Genomic DNA, 21,731 nt, shown 5'->3' on the forward strand with positions numbered 1-21,731 from the left:
AGACCTTATGACGACAGGCTGAGAGCTATGGGGCTCTTTAGCCTGGAAAAGCGCAGGCTCAGGGGTGATCTGATGGCCACCTATAAGTTTATCAGGGGTGGCCACCAGTATCTAGGGGAACGTTTGTTCACCAGATCGCCCCAAGGGATGATGAGGTCGAACGGTTACAAACTACTGCAAGACCATTTCAGGCTGGACATAAGGCATACTTTCTTTATAGTCTGAGCCCCCAAGGTCTGGAACAGCCTGCCGTCGGAGGTGGTTCAAGCACCTACATTGAACACCTTCAAGAGTAAATTGGATGCTTATCTTGCTGGGATCCTATGAACCCAGCCGACTTCCTGCCCTTCGGGCAGGGGGCTGGACTCGATGATTCTCCAAGGTCCCTTCCAGCCCTAATGTCTGTGAAATCTATGATCAGCAGCTGCACCATGCCACCCCTCACAGAGTCCCACCCTCAACAGCCCTTGCTCCTGCTCTCTCTTGTCTGTGCCACAGAATTTGCCCCTCCCCATTGCCATTGCAGATGGCAATAAGCAGCTTGGGCACTTCAGGGCAGAGAATTGCAGGCAAAGTCACAAGCAGTGGCCTGTAGCAAAAGATTGCTGACCCCTGGAGTAAGTTGATGATCTCTTGAGGTCCCTTCCAGCCCTACTCTTCAATAATTCAAATTAGAAAGCAAACAGAAAGTTGCTTTTCTGGGCTTTTTCTTCCTACTTCTGTATAAACAATCTGCTCTTTGGCCACAAGCTCAAGGCCCTGATTCTACTAAGGAAGTCTGCACTCATATAACTATGTTGGTATAGTTGTGTCAGAGTGACCTGCTACTTTAGATGCATTACCCCAGCAAAAGGCTACATTTACACAAGTCTAGTATGTTACCAGACTAAGCTAGAGTAAGAACCACTGGCTTTCAACAGCCTTCTTAGAGTCAAGGCACCACTCATCAGACTCAAGGTACTTCTGCATAAGTTTTGTGAATTGAGCAGCACACCATTTAAAAAATTAGTTTATTACAGTGCTTACCTCCTTGCAGAGGGGCGAGGCAGGGGGAGCCCCTGCTATCTCTTCACATTGGGAGCCTGAGCCTACCCTTATCTGCTTCTCTTATCGTCTCATACCTCCTGTGGTATCCTTCAAAGGATATCATGGCACCCATGGTGTGCACGCTGATTGTAAGCACTGATTTCTTGTGGGTCTGTATCAGGAGCTTGCAGCAATGTAACTATATCAACACAGTTATGCTAGTTTGAATTTTCTTGAGGCAAGACCTAAAAGTGGGAAACAGAATGATCGCAATGATTTCTTTTATCAAGCAGTGATACAATATCTGTGGGCTTGAAGATGTATGCTTTTTTTTTTTTTTTAAACAAACAGACAAAGAACCATGTTTTAACAACAGGGTTGTTCTCAGAATTGTGGGGTTTAAATCTGTGAATTGATTTTTGCCCTCTGTACAGATTATTTTTGCTAGAAACTTGAATTACTTGCATCAGGCAGGGAACATACACATACAAACATAATGACCACATCCCTTGGCTTGTAAGACTCGCCATGCCACAGCTTGAATGCCACCACATGATCTCATTTGCAAAGGGACCACAAGCTAACCTTTCTGAGTTTCAAGAAGACCCAGAAAGCAGTATCCAGCTTCTGCTCTACCTTCATGTTTCTGGTCATGATTTTCCTGGTAGGCACCCAGACAGAATACCTGCCAGAACTTGACCCCTATAAAACAGCCAGAAATTGCTCCTGCCAGAATGCACATCTGTGGTATTCACTTGTGGATTATATTTAAATGGTCAGACTCTGTACTATCTCATACTGTGGAGGAGTGACAATAATCTCTTCTAAAAGTGATGATGTTCTTCAGACTTTTTTTTTTTCCCCCCTGAGTGGTTTTGCTGAAAATTGGAAGTCTAGCATAACCATCTAAACCTCCACTATTTAAATAATTGATTTGTTTTTGTGATTTCTTTTGGTCCTAATTAGCAAATATGTTTCTGTCCCAACTGCAAGTTGGGAGTAAATGCTAGGGCAGGGGCAGGCAATTATTTTGGGTGGAGGGCTGCTTAATGAGTTTTGGTGAGCTGTCAAGGGCCACAAGAGTAGCCCCGCCATCAGACCTGTCCTCTAACCCCTGACCTTTGCCATCAGACATCCCTCCCCTTGCCCCCACCCAGAAGTATTCCTTTTGAGAAGAGGGTTTGCCATCTTGGAATTGAAAAATAAAAATGTATATTAAAATCAAATATTGACAATAACTCTTTTAATTTTATTTAAAAATAGTAGCAAATTGCCCATCAAGAATGACAGGGGGGAGGCAGGCAAGGACAGAGACCTGCGTCCCCCGCCGCGCTGGGCTGGGGCCGGGGCACTCCCTGCCTTTCCCCCACTGCCACTTTGGTCTAGAGCCATTCTCCTCCTCCCCTCCAGCCCCTCAGTCCCCACTGGCATGGTGGTGCTGCGCTCTGTCCCTGTCTGTGTAGGGCACTCTGATTGGCTGCCAAGACAGCCAATCGGAGCACGAATAAAGTGTTATGGACAGACAGACCAACAGACTTAAGCTTTTATGAAGTAGAATAATGTTATCCTGGTTTGTGTGTGTTTGTATAATGTATATAGAAGTTGCTGCATAATAGCTCAAAATGAAGTCTTATTCTTGTATATTGTGGGGGGAGTGTGGAGGGGCGGGTATGGGGTTTATGGGAAGCTGTGTATGTATAGGGTGTGAGGGTATGGGAGGTTTGGGGGGGCATGTTTGGGGGACTGTGGGGTATGTGGAGGGAAAGGTTGTGTGTGGTGGGGGGTGTGTGTGTGTGTAGAAGTGAGCAGGGCTCCCTCCCAGAAGTGTGGAGGTGTGTATGGACGTGGTGCATGTGGGGAGGGTGGTGTTTGTGGCAGGTGTGGGTGGGTGTGTGATTGTGTGTGGGGGAGGGCAGGGTGTGTAGGGCAGGTATGGTGGGGTGTGCATGGGAGCCCCCGTATGCCAGTCAGCACCCACCCTGCAACAGCCCAAAGCAAGCACATGTCCTGCGGCACCTCCCTGCCACCACCAGTAACACGCCCCACCCCACTCCGGACTCACCCCTACCAGAGTGGATCAGCCAGAACCTGGGCACAGCCCCAACCCCTGTCCTGGTTCCGTACTGCCTGCCTGTGGTGTGTCCTGCCATCCCCTGGAGGCAGTGATGGTGGTGGAGATGCAGGGCAGCCTGGCACGGTGCAGGCTCCAGACAGCTAAAACAGGAATGGTTAGCAGCTGTGGGGGAAGGGGCTGCTTCTCCCCCACGCAGAGCAACAGCTTCTGTTCTGTGCCACCACTGCTCAGCCTGGGCCGGAAAGCCTGGAGCAGGTGTGGGGCACACAGGGTCGGGGCTGTGTAGCATGGGTCCCCGCTGGGGCTCAGGCCAGCGGTAGCAGCAGCCAGAAAAAGCTGCCACCACCTGGGCTGCCTAGAAAGGCAGTCCCACCGTGGAGCTGCCCCACCCCTACTGCATGCCCAGGGGTAGCAGGACACACCACTGCTGGTCAGTGCCTGGCCCAGGCGGGACTGTGGGACCTGCCACAGGCCCCACAAAATCTAGCCTGCATGCTGCATTTTGCCTACCCCCGTGCTAGGGAAATGCTATAGAGTACTTTGTTTATGCTGCATCAGCACTGTTGTATGTACATAAAGCCATCTAGCTTTAGTACCAGTTTTATCCATTGCTTTTATTATATTTTCGATCATGCTTCTAATGAAAAGGTGACCTATTTAAAAACCCTTTAAAAGTGTCATCATGCTACTATCAGCTTTAGAAAACATCAGCATTGTCTTTACATTACTGGACTGTAATCATATATAAAAGTTTATTATTGTCTTTTGCAAAGTCAGACTCTTCTTACATGACTTTATATTTTGAGACTGAAATCTTCACTTTTAAAATGTATATATTTAGCTGGTGAGATGAAGCAAAATGACAAGATCACCTGTATATTAGACGAACGGCAGAGGAAGGACATCAGAAACCTAAATAAAGCTCTTGCTGAGTTTCAACACAATTTTCAGAAGCCAGAAACTCGGCGTGAATTTGACTTGTCTGATCCACAAGGCCTAAAGAAGGATACTCCTGCTCGCCTTTCTGACAGTGACCCTCGATGTACTGTGTCTGGCTTGCAGATGTTTGTAGGAGAAGATTTAAACCAAGCTCAGCGGTCAGATTTTCAAAAGGAGCAGTCAAGAGAATGGTTTCTGCAGCAACAGAGAGATTGGGAAAATGCATTAGCAGATAAAAAGCTTGCAGGTAACAAATGTGAAAAATGAGATTTTGTTTTGTTTTGGTTCCCCTCTCTCACCAAGTTCTAAAGGTGGTAACTGACAAAATTATAGAAGAGTCCTTTATATCAGTCTGTGATACAGAAATACCTCAATGTATTTCACAAACAGTTTGGGGGGGTTTTAACTTGTCATAGGCAGTAACATTTAGAGATTGACAGAAAGTAATTTTGATTTAATGTGTCAAATAAAAAAACTACTTGAATTTAGGATGATCCCAATTTCTGAACTTGTCTTCAAATGATGGATTAACTAGTTTGGAAAATGTTGGTATACTATTAATGTTTGAAAATTGATTCAGTGAAGGCAAGCTAACTGTCAGTTGATTCAATGAAGTCAAGCTAACTTTACCAGAGTTTGAATAGAAAAACTGTAGTGTGATTTATTCATTAACTTCTGACCTGAAACAAACATTTTATTTGCAGTTTTAATATTAATATTAAAAATGTTTTTATTTTCTTATAACTCATTAAAAATGTGAAGATGACAAATCAGATAAGGAGTTGGAAACTGATGCTTTAATTAACTTTCAGTCTGAGATATTCACTCCACATTAATAAACTGTTTAAATTGGTATTTACATATGGCATATTATGTTCATGCATATCTTATACTTAAATTCAGAGGATCTCTATGACAAGAACAGGGTTGAACTTGATCAAAAGGCCATCGAACTTCAGAGAATAAATGAAGAAACCAGACGAGCTGTTTGTGCAGCTATAAAGGATTGTAACCGAATCCAGGTGAACTGATTTTGTTTATAAAGTGGAGGGAAAATAAGATCAACAATAATTTTGAGGAGCATTATGATGAATCATTATGGCACAAGGGCTTGTCAGCAGTCGAATTCCAAATTTGTTTGAACAATCAAAATATATAGATTTATTTGTTTACTTATTTTTCTTTAAAGATAGTCTCCTGGATTTTTAGCTTGCTCGGCACAGGGCAGTCAGAACACTCCAAGCTCTGTTACATATTCGGTTTCTAAAGGCAGTCTACAGGTGGGTGCTGCAGCCACAAATTCGCTGTAGCCCCTTCCCAGCACAGCCCTGCCCCACCAGGAAAAGCTTGGTGCAGCCCTGGCCCCAGCCCACCCTGTACAGATCCGGGGGCACATGTTTCCCCCCATGCCCTCCTGGACAAGTGGTGGGAGCTGCTGGACTAAAGGCTCCCAGGCAAGTGGCGCGTGGCAGCGGAAGCTGCTTCCTCACCTCCCTGCATCTCCTGGACAAGCTGCCATTCCATCCTGCGCCCGCCCTGCCACGGCTGGGCAGCCCCAGCCACAAGACTCCCTCCCTGCAGCAGCCTTGATCCGCCTGCCCACGCCCCTTCCCCTTTTTCCCTCCCACCCACCCCCAACTTACAAGCTGGAGGTAGCTCTTCACACTGCCAGGCTGGTATCGGAAATCAGATTGGTATTGGCCAACATGCCTCCTTAAAAATCAGCTATCGGTATTGGCCGCAAAAATCTCTATTGGTACACCCCTAATTCTGGGCCCTGGCATATTCAGTGCACACGTACCACCCTGATGGGAACCGCTGACCAAAGCTTCCAATTTAAAATCATTGGCTGCCTATACACATGCTCAGGGAGGGAAGGGTGTGTGTGTTTTAATTAGAGTGGTTCCCAGAGAGCCTTTCTAATTAAAATGCCTCATCTTAACGTCTGTTAAACCCCCATACATTTGAAAATGGCCGCAGAGTGCTTCACTCAATAAGGTTTAGCTAAAGTGCCGTCACAGCCATTTAAAAATGTACAGGCCTCAATAAACATGACAATGAGGTGATGCTAGAGGATTTTAATTAGAATGTGGAGACTGCTCCAGTGCATTCTAATTAAAACATGAACAAGCATGTGTACAGGTAGCCAATTGTGTGCATTCATGGTCCTAATATGAAATAGATATGTGCACAACGTATCTCAAAATTGCAGTTGTTTTACATGTAAATAAGTATTTCTTCCAGTATTTCTTGAGAAATGTAGCCAAATTGCTCCAGGCCCTTTGAAGCATTCCTTCAGCCCTGTGTTTGAGAGCACTTGGCTTTCTCAGCATATTCAAAATGCTTTTTAAAATGAGGCAGTGCCTTCAGCATGAGAAGTTCTGGCCTCAAAGCTGTTACTCCCCACATCTCTTATTATATTGTATGTAGTAACTTATACAGCTGCAACAGGATGAAGCAACATAAACAAAGTGTCACAAAGCAGGCTAAAATATACAGGAAATAATGTATCCTTCAGCCAATTGTTTTGTTTGTCAGGCTATACTGATATATCATTTTTATTGGGCACTTGACTTTTGATGGACAGTGCAACAGATTTTAGCCTGAGAACAAGATATTTCTTTTATAAGCCCATAAATCACTGTTAATGGTGATAAATACATGGAGTTGCACATAGTTGGGGTTTTCCTTCAGTGAGGTTCCCTTGGAGGTTCAGAAAACTTTAGGACTTTCCCTGTTGCTAAGGATGTTTGAATGTTAAAAATGTGAGACATGCTTAGGAGATTTAATTGTTCTTCTTGGAGCAAATACCAGATCTCAGCAAGATCAGCTTTTAAAAAAAAATGGCTGCTTTAAACTTGTATAATTCTTTCTAACAAGAACTGTCCATCCAAAGTGTCCATTCTGTAAATCATGGTGTATTTTTATGGAAGCTCCTGAATTAAAAATACTTGGGGCCAGATGCTAAGAGTACCCAGGTGTCTAAAACAGAACTTAGGTTGAATTTATGTATTTAAATCCAAGTGAGTAATTCACAAAGGCTCCCAGCTTCTTCTGCTCTCTCCCCTGCAACTTCTTATTTATTAGAAAAGTTGCAGAGACATAAGTGTGCGCCATTAAAATTATATAGCGAACCAACATTCATTTGCTGTGTGTACCCAGAACTGCCAACATCTTTGCTGTCCTGCACATTTAGATGCTACTTCTTATGAATTCGTAGATTGCATGTCTCCAAAACTGTGACCTCTGAGATGCCCAATCCAGAAGGCATGCTCAGAACATGCCTAACGCACAGATTGCTGATTTCGGCAGAAACTAGCCATATTCACTTCCATGCAAAACATAGCAGGAGGAGAATGTGGTAGTAGGAACCTTCCACCTAATTACCCTAGTTAGAGCACTTACCCAGGAAATGGGAAATCTGGGTACAGTTCCCTCTTCTGGAGGTATTCAAATATACATCTTTCAGGAGAACATTCTAACCAGCTGGCTAAAGTTAAGGCTGGGAGAAGGCCATTCTCTACTCGTTTGACTTGATTTTAGTTGGGGGTGGAAAACCAGGCCTGACAACATGCTGTCCTTGCTGCTTTGCTACATGGAACTAGCCTGGGCACTTTACATCATATCAGGCAAAGAGCCCACTGTTTGCATCATCTTGGACAGTCTGACTTGGGGTTATAGACCCCAATACAGACCAGAGAAAATGGTCAGGAATGGGAGTGGATAATTCATAGGCCTGTCACTCCAGTTAACTCAAGTTTACTTATCTGTGTCACAGCAGAAGTCTTATCCTATTTTCTTTCCCACCTAAGAGTAAATCATTTAAAATTAAAGATTGGGGTGGAGGCAGAACATGGCTGGTGGAGGAGGAAGGGAGAGTGCAGCCAGAGTGATGGACAGAGTGAAAGTGACATCCAGGCAGGAGCCTGAGAACTGCAATTTAACGCTCTGTGGGCTTCATGCAGTCTGTAAAGCCAGTTGGACAGCCCTGTTGTAAGCAATAGCCAACAGCCAAAAAAAGTGAGGCTGGTATTTTGTTGTGTAGTGCAGCCCTGGCCCCAGCCCACCCTGTACAGATCCGGGGGCACATGTTTCCCCCCATGCCCTCCTGGACAAGTGGTGGGAGCTGCTGGGCTAAAGGCTCCCAGGACAGGGGCCCGTGCTAAAGGCTCCCAGGCAAGTGGCGCGTGGCAGCGGAAGCTGCTTCCTCACCTCCCTGCATCTCCTGGACAAGCTGCCATTCCCGGAAATCAGATTGGTATTGGCCAACATGCCTCCTTAAAAATCAGCTATCGGTATTGGCCGCAAAAATCTCTATTGGTACACCCCTAATTCTGGGCCCTGGCATATTCAGTGCACACGTACCACCCTGATGGGAACCGCTGACCAAAGCTTCCAATTTAAAATCATTGGCTGCCTATACACATGCTCAGGGAGGGAAGGGTGTGTGTGTTTTAATTAGAGTGGTTCCCAGAGAGCCTTTCTAATTAAAATGCCTCATCTTAACGTCTGTTAAACCCCCATACATTTGAAAATGGCCGCAGAGTGCTTCACTCAATAAGGTTTAGCTAAAGTGCCGTCACAGCCATTTAAAAATGTACAGGCCTCAATAAACATGACAATGAGGTGATGCTAGAGGATTTTAATTAGAATGTGGAGACTGCTCCAGTGCATTCTAATTAAAACATGAACAAGCATGTGTACAGGTAGCCAATTGTGTGCATTCATGGTCCTAATATGAAATAGATATGTGCACAACGTATCTCAAAATTGCAGTTGTTTTACATGTAAATAAGTATTTCTTCCAGTATTTCTTGAGAAATGTAGCCAAATTGCTCCAGGCCCTTTGAAGCATTCCTTCAGCCCTGTGTTTGAGAGCACTTGGCTTTCTCAGCATATTCAAAATGCTTTTTAAAATGAGGCAGTGCCTTCAGCATGAGAAGTTCTGGCCTCAAAGCTGTTACTCCCCACATCTCTTATTATATTGTATGTAGTAACTTATACAGCTGCAACAGGATGAAGCAACATAAACAAAGTGTCACAAAGCAGGCTAAAATATACAGGAAATAATGTATCCTTCAGCCAATTGTTTTGTTTGTCAGGCTATACTGATATATCATTTTTATTGGGCACTTGACTTTTGATGGACAGTGCAACAGATTTTAGCCTGAGAACAAGATATTTCTTTTATAAGCCCATAAATCACTGTTAATGGTGATAAATACATGGAGTTGCACATAGTTGGGGTTTTCCTTCAGTGAGGTTCCCTTGGAGGTTCAGAAAACTTTAGGACTTTCCCTGTTGCTAAGGATGTTTGAATGTTAAAAATGTGAGACATGCTTAGGAGATTTAATTGTTCTTCTTGGAGCAAATACCAGATCTCAGCAAGATCAGCTTTTAAAAAAAAATGGCTGCTTTAAACTTGTATAATTCTTTCTAACAAGAACTGTCCATCCAAAGTGTCCATTCTGTAAATCATGGTGTATTTTTATGGAAGCTCCTGAATTAAAAATACTTGGGGCCAGATGCTAAGAGTACCCAGGTGTCTAAAACAGAACTTAGGTTGAATTTATGTATTTAAATCCAAGTGAGTAATTCACAAAGGCTCCCAGCTTCTTCTGCTCTCTCCCCTGCAACTTCTTATTTATTAGAAAAGTTGCAGAGACATAAGTGTGCGCCATTAAAATTATATAGCGAACCAACATTCATTTGCTGTGTGTACCCAGAACTGCCAACATCTTTGCTGTCCTGCACATTTAGATGCTACTTCTTATGAATTCGTAGATTGCATGTCTCCAAAACTGTGACCTCTGAGATGCCCAATCCAGAAGGCATGCTCAGAACATGCCTAACGCACAGATTGCTGATTTCGGCAGAAACTAGCCATATTCACTTCCATGCAAAACATAGCAGGAGGAGAATGTGGTAGTAGGAACCTTCCACCTAATTACCCTAGTTAGAGCACTTACCCAGGAAATGGGAAATCTGGGTACAGTTCCCTCTTCTGGAGGTATTCAAATATACATCTTTCAGGAGAACATTCTAACCAGCTGGCTAAAGTTAAGGCTGGGAGAAGGCCATTCTCTACTCGTTTGACTTGATTTTAGTTGGGGGTGGAAAACCAGGCCTGACAACATGCTGTCCTTGCTGCTTTGCTACATGGAACTAGCCTGGGCACTTTACATCATATCAGGCAAAGAGCCCACTGTTTGCATCATCTTGGACAGTCTGACTTGGGGTTATAGACCCCAATACAGACCAGAGAAAATGGTCAGGAATGGGAGTGGATAATTCATAGGCCTGTCACTCCAGTTAACTCAAGTTTACTTATCTGTGTCACAGCAGAAGTCTTATCCTATTTTCTTTCCCACCTAAGAGTAAATCATTTAAAATTAAAGATTGGGGTGGAGGCAGAACATGGCTGGTGGAGGAGGAAGGGAGAGTGCAGCCAGAGTGATGGACAGAGTGAAAGTGACATCCAGGCAGGAGCCTGAGAACTGCAATTTAACGCTCTGTGGGCTTCATGCAGTCTGTAAAGCCAGTTGGACAGCCCTGTTGTAAGCAATAGCCAACAGCCAAAAAAAGTGAGGCTGGTATTTTGTTGTGTAGTTAAGTGAAGTGTTTGTTTATCCAATGTAATAATGTAAATATTGTTTTAAAAAATGATCCATTTTACCTCCTAGTTAATTTTATCAATTAAATTTTTAACCAATAATGCATACCTAGCCCTGGCCAGGAAGTGTAGAGCCCTAGGCCAGTGCCCTGTGGTGGGGGAGTGGCTGCAACCACCTACCCAGTGCGGTATGGGGAGCCAGGAGCCACACACAGACCTGCTCGGACACAGCTGCTGCTGGGAGCCACTCCCTAGGGTCTTTGAGAGGTAAGGAGGTGGTAGAAAGCCCTGCCAGCCAACACCATGAGCAGCACAGCAGGCAAGGGGCTTTTCCAGCTCACTGCAGCCACTGGTACACTGGGAAGGATGAAGCAGACTAGCTATGGGTACTAGTTCCCCTTACCCTTTTCACTCCCCTTACACTTTGTCGCTTCTCCATCCCTCCCTCCTCCCCTTCTGCCTTCCACTTCTTGGCGGGGCACCAGGCAGCTTCCCTTTTCACCCCCTTCCCTGCCAGACTGTGCTGTACCCTGCAGTAAACGATAGCTAGTAAACTATAACCAGTTATCATTGGACTTATCAGTTAAACAATTAATTGGTTAACTACATCCCTAATCAAATATTCATATAAATAGTTTATTGTATTAATTCAAGATTGTAAAGATTTTAGTCTGGTTTCTGGCATGTGATAGCTGAGTAAATTGTTATGCTTGATGGATGTTTTGTCAAAATAAAATTAGAGCTGATGTATTTAAATACAAGTGGAAATAATTTTGATAATTCTGGCATATGTTTTCAAGCATGCAGGTATTTCCCGAAATGTCTTTGATTTATGCCATCACAGCATTCAAGGGATACTTTTATATTTTGTGTAAGTTTAAGTCAAGAACACAATGCACTTGGTCACATGTAGGTTGGAAATAAGATTATTTAACACATATCTGATGTATTAAGTTCCTTGATTCCTGTACTGAATTAGTGTTTGCTTTAAAGGAAATGGTCTCAACTTTCACCTTTTTCCTCCTATTAGGCTGCAGATTTAGCAGAAAGAAAAAAGATAGAAAAGCGTCAGGAAGAAGGTGATAATATGGCTGAAATTTCCAACCTCCTTCAAGGAGACTTGCTTTCTGAAAATCCAGAACAAGCAACCAGTTCCTTTGGGCCACATCGTGTGTTTACAGATCGATGGAAAGGAATGAACCAGGATCAGTTGATGGCAATACGTTACACTCAACAGCAGCAAGTTCTGGAGAAACTGGTATCCAAACCTGCTTGTGTATCTGAATTGTTAAAAGGAATAGCAGAGGCAGTAGCGCACACTGTTGGGGTTGCCCAGGCCATTACAGTATAAAATGCTCTTTATGATGTCACCAACGTTTTGTAAGTTTGGGGCTGAAGCTTTTCATGTAGTGCGCCTGAATCCGGTTGAACATTATTGGAATTTTTTAGCCTAAATGGTCTAGTTCTTTCCAAAAACAGGATTAGGAGAAAAATTGGTTATTTGGCAATGTTAAAAAAAAAAAAAAAAAAAAATCTATTCAACTTTACTTTTGAGAGAGTTTTTGTTCCCAGTTTTTTGGAGCAAGAGCATGGAATTTGGCAGGAATTTGCTTTTTGCTGTTCCCATAAATATCCACTCAGATTTGGCCAAGGTATAAACCTTTGAAAAATCTTAGTCCCTGCTTGCTCATTAGAGACTTGTTGGAGTTTTAACAGCAAGCATCTCTGAAGATTTCATTCTGATATGCTTAATCTGCTCAGGGTCAGAATGATCATCACATTTGGGATCAAGAAGGGTTTTACCCCATGGTGAGACTGAGATGGACTATGAGGATTTTTGTCATCCTCTGTAATGAAGAGATGCGGTCCTCTTCCTTAAATCTCTTGAGTATATTTTTACCAACTGTGTCCTGTCCTTGCAGTGGCAAGACATTGAAAGTGCCCTCCCCAACACCCCTGTCTCTCCCCTACACTGCACCTATGGCAAGTTAAAGGGTCTTTTGGACATTTCAGGTATTATGTCTGGTAGTTGTATGCCAAAGCTGTTAATTAAGTTTTTAAGACCAGATTAGACAAACAGTTTTCTAGGATAGCTTGCCTTAAGCAGGGATTGGACTAGACCTCCTGAAGTCCCTTCCTCCCCTAATTCTATGATTCTATGACTATTCAATGATTCTGGCGTCTTTTAGTTCCTATATATGACTAGACTGCACATGTCCCATCCACAGGGGCAAACTGAGCATATGCTAGCTCAGGGGTGACCAGCCTCTGGCATGGTTGCTACAAGTGGCACAGGCAGCCTATGTGTGTGGCACTCAGCAAATCAGGGAGGGAGAAGGGAGCATAACAGAAGATAGGGAAGGCAGCACAAGGCTGGGAGGCGAAAGCAAAGCAATGTACCAGGCAGAAGAAGGGATCAGAATAGCACTTGGGGAGGATGCAGGGCTGGCACAAAAGGTTGGCCTCCACTGTTCTAGCCCATAATTACACAGTTAAAATAGAACTTCCCTTTTGTAAAGAAAGCTCCCAGCTCCTCCAGGCTTGCCTAGAGTCAGGCATCTCAAGTAATAACTTGTTTACCTGTACTCTGATTAAATCCTATGCTGTTGTATAGGCAACGTGAAGACAGAAGTTACTGGATTCAAATGTAGAGGGGTCAAGAGATCAATAGTGAGGCTACAAAAGGAGTAGTTAGGAAAAAGAAACCCTATGGTGTGGGGGTTGGAAAGGAAATCTGTAAACTAGGAACTGAGAATGAAGTGCTGAAAACAAGAGCCACATAGAGACCAAGATTAAAACATTTTGGGGCTGAGAGTTGGGTGGGAAAGCTGAAACTGGGATTTGGTGAGGGAGATGATAGTGGGGGCATAGACAATTTATGGGTGGAACCACTGAGGTCAGATGAGTAGCATGGAGGAAGGGATACCAAGAATTTCTGGGCAAGAAAACGGACTAGAGTGGTATAAAATCTTTACTGCTATAATTTGTGGATGGTGTACAGATTGGTGTAATAAATAATGAGGAAGACTGGTGACTTTTAATAAATAATATGAATCACAATCCCAAAAAATGCATAGTCCATATCTGGTTATTCCTACAATGCAGGAGTCTGTGTAAAAAAAAAAAAAAAAAAAAAACAACAACCCATAAACAGTAACTCTGAGAAGGACTTTTGCAGGCTGTGGGGGGAGAGGGAGATCATTGTAATTGAGTTCCTGGTGTTGTGCTGAAGCAATCAGGACTTGTGGACAGAAGTGATATCTTTTATGAGACCAACAAGATTTTTGCAAAAAAAATTCTTTAGTTGCAAGCTTTTGGGAACAAACACCCTTCATCAGGCATCAGAGAAAAGATTGTAAAAGTTCTCCTGGGTAGAAATGAAAGTTCATATTTTATAGAATTTCACAGAGGAGTCAATAAAGGGAAAAACCCTCTGGGCAGCAGTTCTTAGCTGGTAAAGAGTCTCAGCTCTCTTGTAAGGCTATGATGATACAAATTACCTTGGGCAAAGGCAGGAGCAGATCTCAGGTTTCAGGTGGTCAAAGTTGTTTCCTGCTTGGGAAGATAGGAAGATTTCATTTAAAAAATCAGCTAAAATTTGATATGGTGGTGTGTTGATTTTTGTCAGTACAATGGCCAATAAAGAGCTAATGCAGAGATTGGATTAGAAGGAACATGGATGGCTGGGAGCTAATGGAAGAAAGAGGGAGGAATGATGTAGTAGAAAAGAGATTAGACAGTCAACTGGGAACAGTGAAATAAATCTGGTCCAGCCACAAGATGGAGATGAAAAGCCTAAAGCAAGCAGGCCAAATGAAAGGTGCAGGGCTGGTGTACAGAACCTGACCTCAGCAAGCACCATGCGAAGCACAGCCCAGGACCTGGCCTCGGCTAGCCCCACAAGTTTCACAGCCCAGGACCCAAGCCTACCAAGTCCTGCATGCTGCACATATCCTGGGCATTATGTGCAAGGCTGGTCTAGTGCAGCATGTGGGTCAATAGGACAGTACCCAGGGATGAATTGCGGGACTCCACAGGCCTTCAAGCCATATGTTTCACAACCCTGACCTAAAGTGACAAGAATGGAACAAAGAGCTGGGGCTGAGGAAGAGACAGAACTGGAATAGGGACAATTTGGAGGGATGGGACAGAAGGGGTCACACTTGGGAAGGGAAAAGTGTATTGTGACAATGCTACTCCCCAGAGTCTCAAATGGATTCTTGAGCTTCCCATGTCCTCTGCTGTGAGCATATACCTGTGAAATTTATTGAGAAGTATCTCTTCCCTCTCTACCACCAGTTCCTGTAGAAGATGACAACATACTGTTGCTAATATTTCCTGTTACTCAGGTTGCAAAGGTCTGTCAGGTGGAATTAAATTAAAATCCATCTGTGCTGATGATTTGTGTTTTGTTGCATGAGGACATTTCTATGTTTTTCAGTTTGCTTTTTCAAAAACCTGAGACTGCACAAAAATTGAAGGCTGCAAAGTAAAGCATTCAGAAATGCCAAAATTAGTTGCCTTTACAACTTTAATTAAGTCCCTTGGCTGTATGTTATACTATTTAATTAATCTTTAATTAAATGATCACATAATATTCGGTGCATAGCTGCTGTTAACTTCAGTTGCAGCTGAGAGTGCTCAGCACTTCCTAAATGATGTCCAGGTCTCAAATAAGGTATGCAGGAAATGAGTAATGCATAATCAGTGATCACTTATGAAATGTTTACAAGTGACTTGTCTACAAGTCGCACAGAAACTCTTGCAGGGGCAAAGGTAGTACAGTAAAATTTCTATTTTCCAGCATTCCTTGAGTAAGGGGATTGCCAGTTAAGTAAAATCTCCAGTTATCTGAAATAACCTGGCAGAGTTTTCAGATCTCAGCTTTGTGTTAGCAGGGGTGGAGAGGTTGGCGGCGGCTGCAAGCAGAGCAGCAGCAGCTCAGGGTGGTGGGTCGTGGCCACGTGCAAAACTCCAGTTAATGGAGTATTCAGGTTGGTTAAGTACTAGATAGCAGAGATTTTACTGTATCTGGGTCTCCACGGCAATCCTGATGAAGAACAATATCTTTTCTTTTCTCTTCCTGAAATGTCCTCTCCCTCATTCAGTGCTTTTGCAAAATACAAAACAGGGAGCCTACAGACAACCATCTTCATTTTGTAGCTCAGATTTATTCCTAGCGTGCTGCACAAGATAGCAGTTCTGGTGGGGAAAAAATAACATGCAGTCATGTACCCTATTTACTTAAATGCAATATGAGCCCCCCCCCCCAGTCAGCATGAGGAATAAAGCCCCTCGTCTTGCATTCACATACAAGGAAACCTCATTAAATACATAGTTTATCATTAAACTACTAGCAAAAACAGCACATGTTCAGTAATGGAAACCAACTGTAGAGCTGATTTAAATCCAACCAACACTGAGTATGACTATAAAACATATAGTCCATACTGGGCAAAAATGCCGACTTTTAAAAATATTATTATTATTATTATTATTATTATTATTACTATTGCAATATCTATATTTTTTAAATTGTACCACTAACAACCTGTCTTGTGACAGCTGTCGTTCACTTAACAATCCAAATTGCACTTTTACAGTTACACCATTCCCATTCTTAGCCCTGTTACAGGGCTCAACACTGCAGGGCTGCTAAATGACAGCACCAAGCTGTCTTTTGCAAGCCATCTGAAAGATCGAGTTCACACTACACTGCTCCATTCCAGCTCCATCAAAGCCAACTGGAAGCGGCTCCATGAAGCTATACACTCTGCAGCTCTTGAGACCCTGGGACTAAGTGTCTGCAGACACCAAGACTGGTTTGATGACAATGACAAGGAGATACAACAGCTGCTGGAAGAGAAACAGTGTCTCCACAGAGCCTGATTCTATGATAAGTCTGCGACAGCACAACACACAGCTTGATACGAAAGACCATTCAGCACAAGCTGCAAGAGATGCAGGACACACGGTTGAAGAACAAAGCAGACAAGATCCAGTACTGTGCTGACTGCAATGACTCAAAGGAGTTCTGCAACATCCTAAAGGCTGTCTACGGTCCGCAGGTCCTTGGATCCTCCCTTCTGCTGTCTGCCGATGGGACTACGCTGCTAACTGACACGGCCCAGATCCTCCAGAGATGGGCTGAACACTTCAGTGCCATGCTCAATCAGAGCTCCTCCGTCAACATGGACACCATACACAAATTGCCTCAGATCGCAATCAACACCTCACTTGAAGGTGGAAGTCAATTGTGGAAGTCTAAATGGCCATACAACAAATGTCTAGTGGCAAAGCTTCTGGAGCCCAAGTGATTCCAGCAGGGGTCTACTGATTAGGTGGTCATGGCCTTGTGCAGAAACTAACCGAGATCTTCTGCAGTATGTGGGTGCAGGAGGTAGTCCCTCAAGAATTCAAGGATGCCTCCATCGTCCACCTGTACAAGAGGAAGAGAAATCACCAACTCTGTAGCAACCACAGGGGTATCTCCCTCCTCAAATGCTGGCAAGATTTTCGTGAGAGTCTTCCTCAGTTGGCTGACTGACCATCTAAATGACCTACTGCCTGAGAGTCAATGCAGCTTCAGAAAAGGACACAGAACTGCTGACATGGTGTTTGCGGCTTGGCAGCTTCAAGAAAAGTGCCAGGAACAGAACATTGACCTTCTCCTCACATTTGTTGACCTAACCAAAGCCTTAAACACGGTGAACTGCAAAGGCCTCTGGGAAATCATGAAGAAGTACGGATGCCCTGGAAAATTCAATATGGTTTGACAGTTCCACGACAACATGATGGCACGTGTACTTGTGAATGGCAAATGCTCTGACCCCTTTCCTGTCACAAATGGCGTCAAGCAGGGCTCTGTGCTCACACCTACCCTCTTCATCATAGTATTCTATGCCATGCTGTTGGATGCCTTCCAAGATGATGACCTTGGTATGGGGATCAGGTACTGTTTCGACAGACACATCTTCAACCTGCACAGGCTCCAAGCAAGCTCCAATGTCCAGACAGCTACTTTGTAACTTCCTTTTCACTGATGACTGCATTATGCGGAGGCTTACAGGCTGACATGCAACGGTCCATGGACCGATTCTCATTAGCCTGCAACAACTTCGGACTCACTACCGAAGTGAAGTTTCAACCTGAGCTTGGTACAACACCCCAGGAACCTCATGTCTCAGTTAAAAGCCAACAACTGTCAATGGTCAACAAGTTTGGCTGTCTAGGCAGCACACTGTCCTGTGCTGTCCACGTTGGCAACGAAGTCAACGCGAGGCTAGGAAAAGCCAGTGTGGCCTTCAGCAGACTCCGTAAGTCAGTCTGGGACCGCAGAGGCATCGGAATGTTGACAAAACTGAAGGTTTACAAAATCATCATTCTTCCAACCCCCCTTTATGCCTGCAAAACCTGGACCGTCTACCAGAGTCCTGCCGAAAAACTAAACCACTTCCACCTGTGCTACCTACGAAAGATACTAAAGATCAAGTGTCAGGACAAGATTCTGGACACTGAGGTGCTCAGAAGATCAGTTCTCCTCAATATCCACACCCTACTGAAACTGGCACAGCTAAAATGGGCCAGCCACCTTTCAAGAATGCCTGACACTCACCTGCTGAAGAAAATCTTCTACAGCGAACTGTCAAATGGAGTATGCTTTTGCAGCACACCAAAGAAGTGGTACAAGGACACTCTAAAGATCTCCCAAAAGATTTTCGGCATTGACACAGAATCGTAGCAAACTGCTTGTGACCATCCATCTTGGAGGTCGTTGGTCCAGAGCAGAAGCACTGGCTTTCAAGCAGCAGCACACGGCAGAGGCAGTGAGGAAGCACGTGGCCAGGAAAACAAGAATTTCTCATGTCCAGTCATTGTCGCTCTCCTGCCTCTGCTGCAGTAGATTGTTCAGGGCAAAGATTGGGCTGATAAGTCACCTGCGTAGCCACACAACCTAGCTTCCACCCCCTCCTCTCTCTTCCCTCTCTCTTCTTTCTCCTTTTTTTTCTTCCTTTCTCTTTTCTCCCTCTCTCTTTTTTTTTTTTTTTTTTTTTCCCCAATTTGTCTCTCTTCTCCCTTTCTCGCTGGATGTGGTCATTTTCACTTGCAAAGGATGAACAATACAGCCCTGTTACAAAGACATGCTGATAGGGTAGTACAACCCATCTGAATAAGACATATAGTAATGCCCATTGAGCACAGTCCCCCTCAGCACTAGTGCTTTTTCAAGTCATGGTGAACCACTGTGCATACATTTCAGCTTCCTATTTATTCCCACAGCTAAGCTGCACCTTTCTTTCCTGTTTTCAACGAGTCCTTTTTCTTTACCAGCCTTAAATTAAACTGGTTAAACATCACCAAATGGGGCCCCAAACTGTTCACCCAGAATCCCTCTGTCACCCCCTCTCAACTTATTGCATAGGCTTAGTGTGGCCCTGCACTCCATGAGGTGGAGCTGGACCAAGTTGCCCTGAACCTCATATACATACATTTTTGAGGATCCCAGGACTCATGACAAGAACACCCGGTTCCAGTCATGGGGGAGGAGGTGTAATTTGCATATGGATCTTTTTGGTTGGGGCTGTATCTGGGATACACATGTTGAGCTGTGGGGTCACTATAGCTTGAAATGCTGTTCACTCTGGTGGAACCCAGCCCAATGAGCTATATGGTAAATCATGAACTTTTTAGCTTTAGACTAATATAACGAATGGTTTGTACGATCTTCAAGTAGGTGCCAAAGTGTGTTTAAGGAGTACCTGTGCTAAATTTGCAGCAGTTTCAAAAAAGGTAAAATGCATCAATTCTAGATGAACTAAGCTTGTAAGTACTATATGCAAATTACTACAGCTATGTTTAGTTTCAAGATGAGTGTTTTCAAATTTGCTTCTCACTTTTTTGTGCTCAGGGAGAGCAGGGCTTGACAGTAAGGAGTGTAGAAAGTTACAAAGTTAGGGAGAGGCTGAGTGGCTACCTGATTTCCACACCTCCCCCCTCCCCATTTTATTTTCCCTGCTGTTTCAGTGGGTGGAGGAAAAATTAAAGGCAAACCTCTGATGATTAGATTTTATACCAGGGAGTTTCAGCGGATGGGTGGGGAGAAGAAGCAGTGCTAGCGAGTGGTGGGGAGGGCATGAGGGCCTGTACCCAGAGTGGGGTGACAGGAACATGGGGCCCACAATGGGGCCAGGGTTAGTAGGGGCCAGTGCCCAGAGCAGAATGTCAGGAGCGCCAGTGCCCAGGCTGGCAAGTGGGGCTGGAGAGGCCGGTGGGTATGCAAGGGAGGTGGGGAGAGGCAGCAGCAGTGAGAAATGGCGAGTGAAGGGGTGGGCATGAGCGCAGGACCTGGGGCCAGAACTGGTGGGGGCCCAGAGCAGGGCAGGGCAGCAGGAGCACAGGCCCAGGCTGGCATGTGGGGCTGGAGTGCTGGCAGGTGGGCGGAGGAGAGGAGAGAGGTGGTGGTGGGATGGGCAGTAACCAATTAATCTCTGTTTACATTCACTTCTATGGGAAAATGGGTTTCGCTTAGTGTGGTTCCTCTTAATGCTCAGTTTTTCCAGAGCATAGAAATTAATGTGCTCCAGCAGCCTCCAGCATCACATGTATCAGTGTCCCTATGCTGAAAAATGGCAGTGGAGTGCTTTAAACTAAAGCTCATTTGAGTTTTAGCTCAAAGCTCTCCACTGCCATTTTTCAGCATTGGGATGCTGCATGCACGTGATGCTCTTGGTGCTTTTAATTAGCACGGCTCTTGGAGCTGCACTAATTAAAGTGCTCCCCCGTGCCTCCTAGAGCACGTGTATAAACTCTGTATGATTGCAAGTGATAATAGACTTGTAAAAAGTAGGATATTTGGAAAAGACGGAAAATTTTGAGTCAGAAATTACAGCAAGATTACAAGTAGTAAGCCTGATTCAGTCTATGCTCTACCTGATACAGCTAACAGTAATACACAGTGTTTTCTCCACTTTGGAAAGAGATAGCTGCCCAGCAAAGCTTCAAATGTATATAGGACTAGCTAAGAAAAGGGCATGAACTTTGTGGGCCACTTCCACCAGTAAAGTTTTTTACCTCCCCATAAAGCATCCTTTGGTTGATCACAGAGAACTGTGACTATTAAGAGATATCATCCAATGGGTATCACTGGACAGGAAAAGTGGTGCCACCACCATATGTTTTCCCCCCATGGTTGAATTTCATGCATGAAGTGCTAGCTATTACGTAGGGCGAAGAATGCAGTTTGTACTATCTGTGTGGAGGTAGAGATTATTTAAGCCTCCCAGAAACAAAAAAACTAATTACATGAATGAATTTGCTCATTAGTCTGTATTTTAACAGTGTGTTTTCTTTGACCAAAGAGAATTAAAACATTACTTTTATTCATACAGAGACTACAGGAGGAAGAACTCCAAAGAAATGCTGAGTGGGACAGGCAGTGTGTACAAGCTGCCAGAGCACAACTTCTTTTTGAGCGGCAACAGCAGCGACTGAATCGAGAACATCGCAGAGCTCTGGATAACGCCAATGCACAGCTGTCCCAGGAGCAAAAATCAAGGTGAGTGCACAAAGCGGGTTTTGTTCTGGGCTCCTCCAGTCATGCAGGTAAAGGTGTGATGGTATCTGATGCGCAATCCATACTGTTGCACTTCTTGCCATGCCACGTGTATGCAGGAGGCATTATTGTGGGATCCCACAGCTGTCATCATGCCTTATTTCTGGTTCAGGTACAGCCTGGGATCATGATTCCAGGTTTCTTCTGCACTGACAAGTAGCAGGCTCACATGGCTGGGATCCTCCTCTGCTAATGGGGCTCACCATGTACTTCCACTGCTGGGAGCCCCATTAGCTAATTAATGTAGGCTTCCAGCCATGGGGCATACCTGGCCACATGTTCAAGTAATGGCATCATAGGAACCAGCCATAAAGTTATTCCAGATTTTTTGTGGAATAACTTTGTGGTTTATTCCTTGGTTTCTGATGCCATTAATTGCTTTAACACGTGGACAGGTTACAATTGAAGCTGTGATTAATTGGTTAATTCTGCTTTAAGTGTAATGTGTAGCAGGTGCCTCTGTATTG

General features: G+C 44.2%; 1 protein-coding gene across 3 annotated transcripts in view; it reads left to right on the top strand.

Annotated features, from left to right (window-relative positions):
* The window catches only part of RIBC2 (RIB43A domain with coiled-coils 2), a 91,190-nt gene that overhangs the window by 8,399 nt on the left and 61,060 nt on the right, over positions 1 to 21,731 (top strand). For all 3 annotated transcript variants that reach the window (XM_014523682.2, XM_006031655.3, XM_014523681.2), the window contains exons 3-6: positions 3,942 to 4,286; positions 4,943 to 5,061; positions 11,683 to 11,910; positions 21,041 to 21,207. In XM_014523682.2, the coding sequence (XP_014379168.1) occupies positions 3,942 to 4,286; positions 4,943 to 5,061; positions 11,683 to 11,910; positions 21,041 to 21,207 (859 nt within the window). The remainder of the gene's footprint in view (positions 1 to 3,941; positions 4,287 to 4,942; positions 5,062 to 11,682; positions 11,911 to 21,040; positions 21,208 to 21,731) is intronic.

The sequence above is a fragment of the Alligator sinensis genome, unplaced genomic scaffold (assembly GCF_000455745.1).
Source record: "Alligator sinensis unplaced genomic scaffold, ASM45574v1 scaffold806_1, whole genome shotgun sequence".
Taxonomy (NCBI): domain Eukaryota; kingdom Metazoa; phylum Chordata; order Crocodylia; family Alligatoridae; genus Alligator; species Alligator sinensis.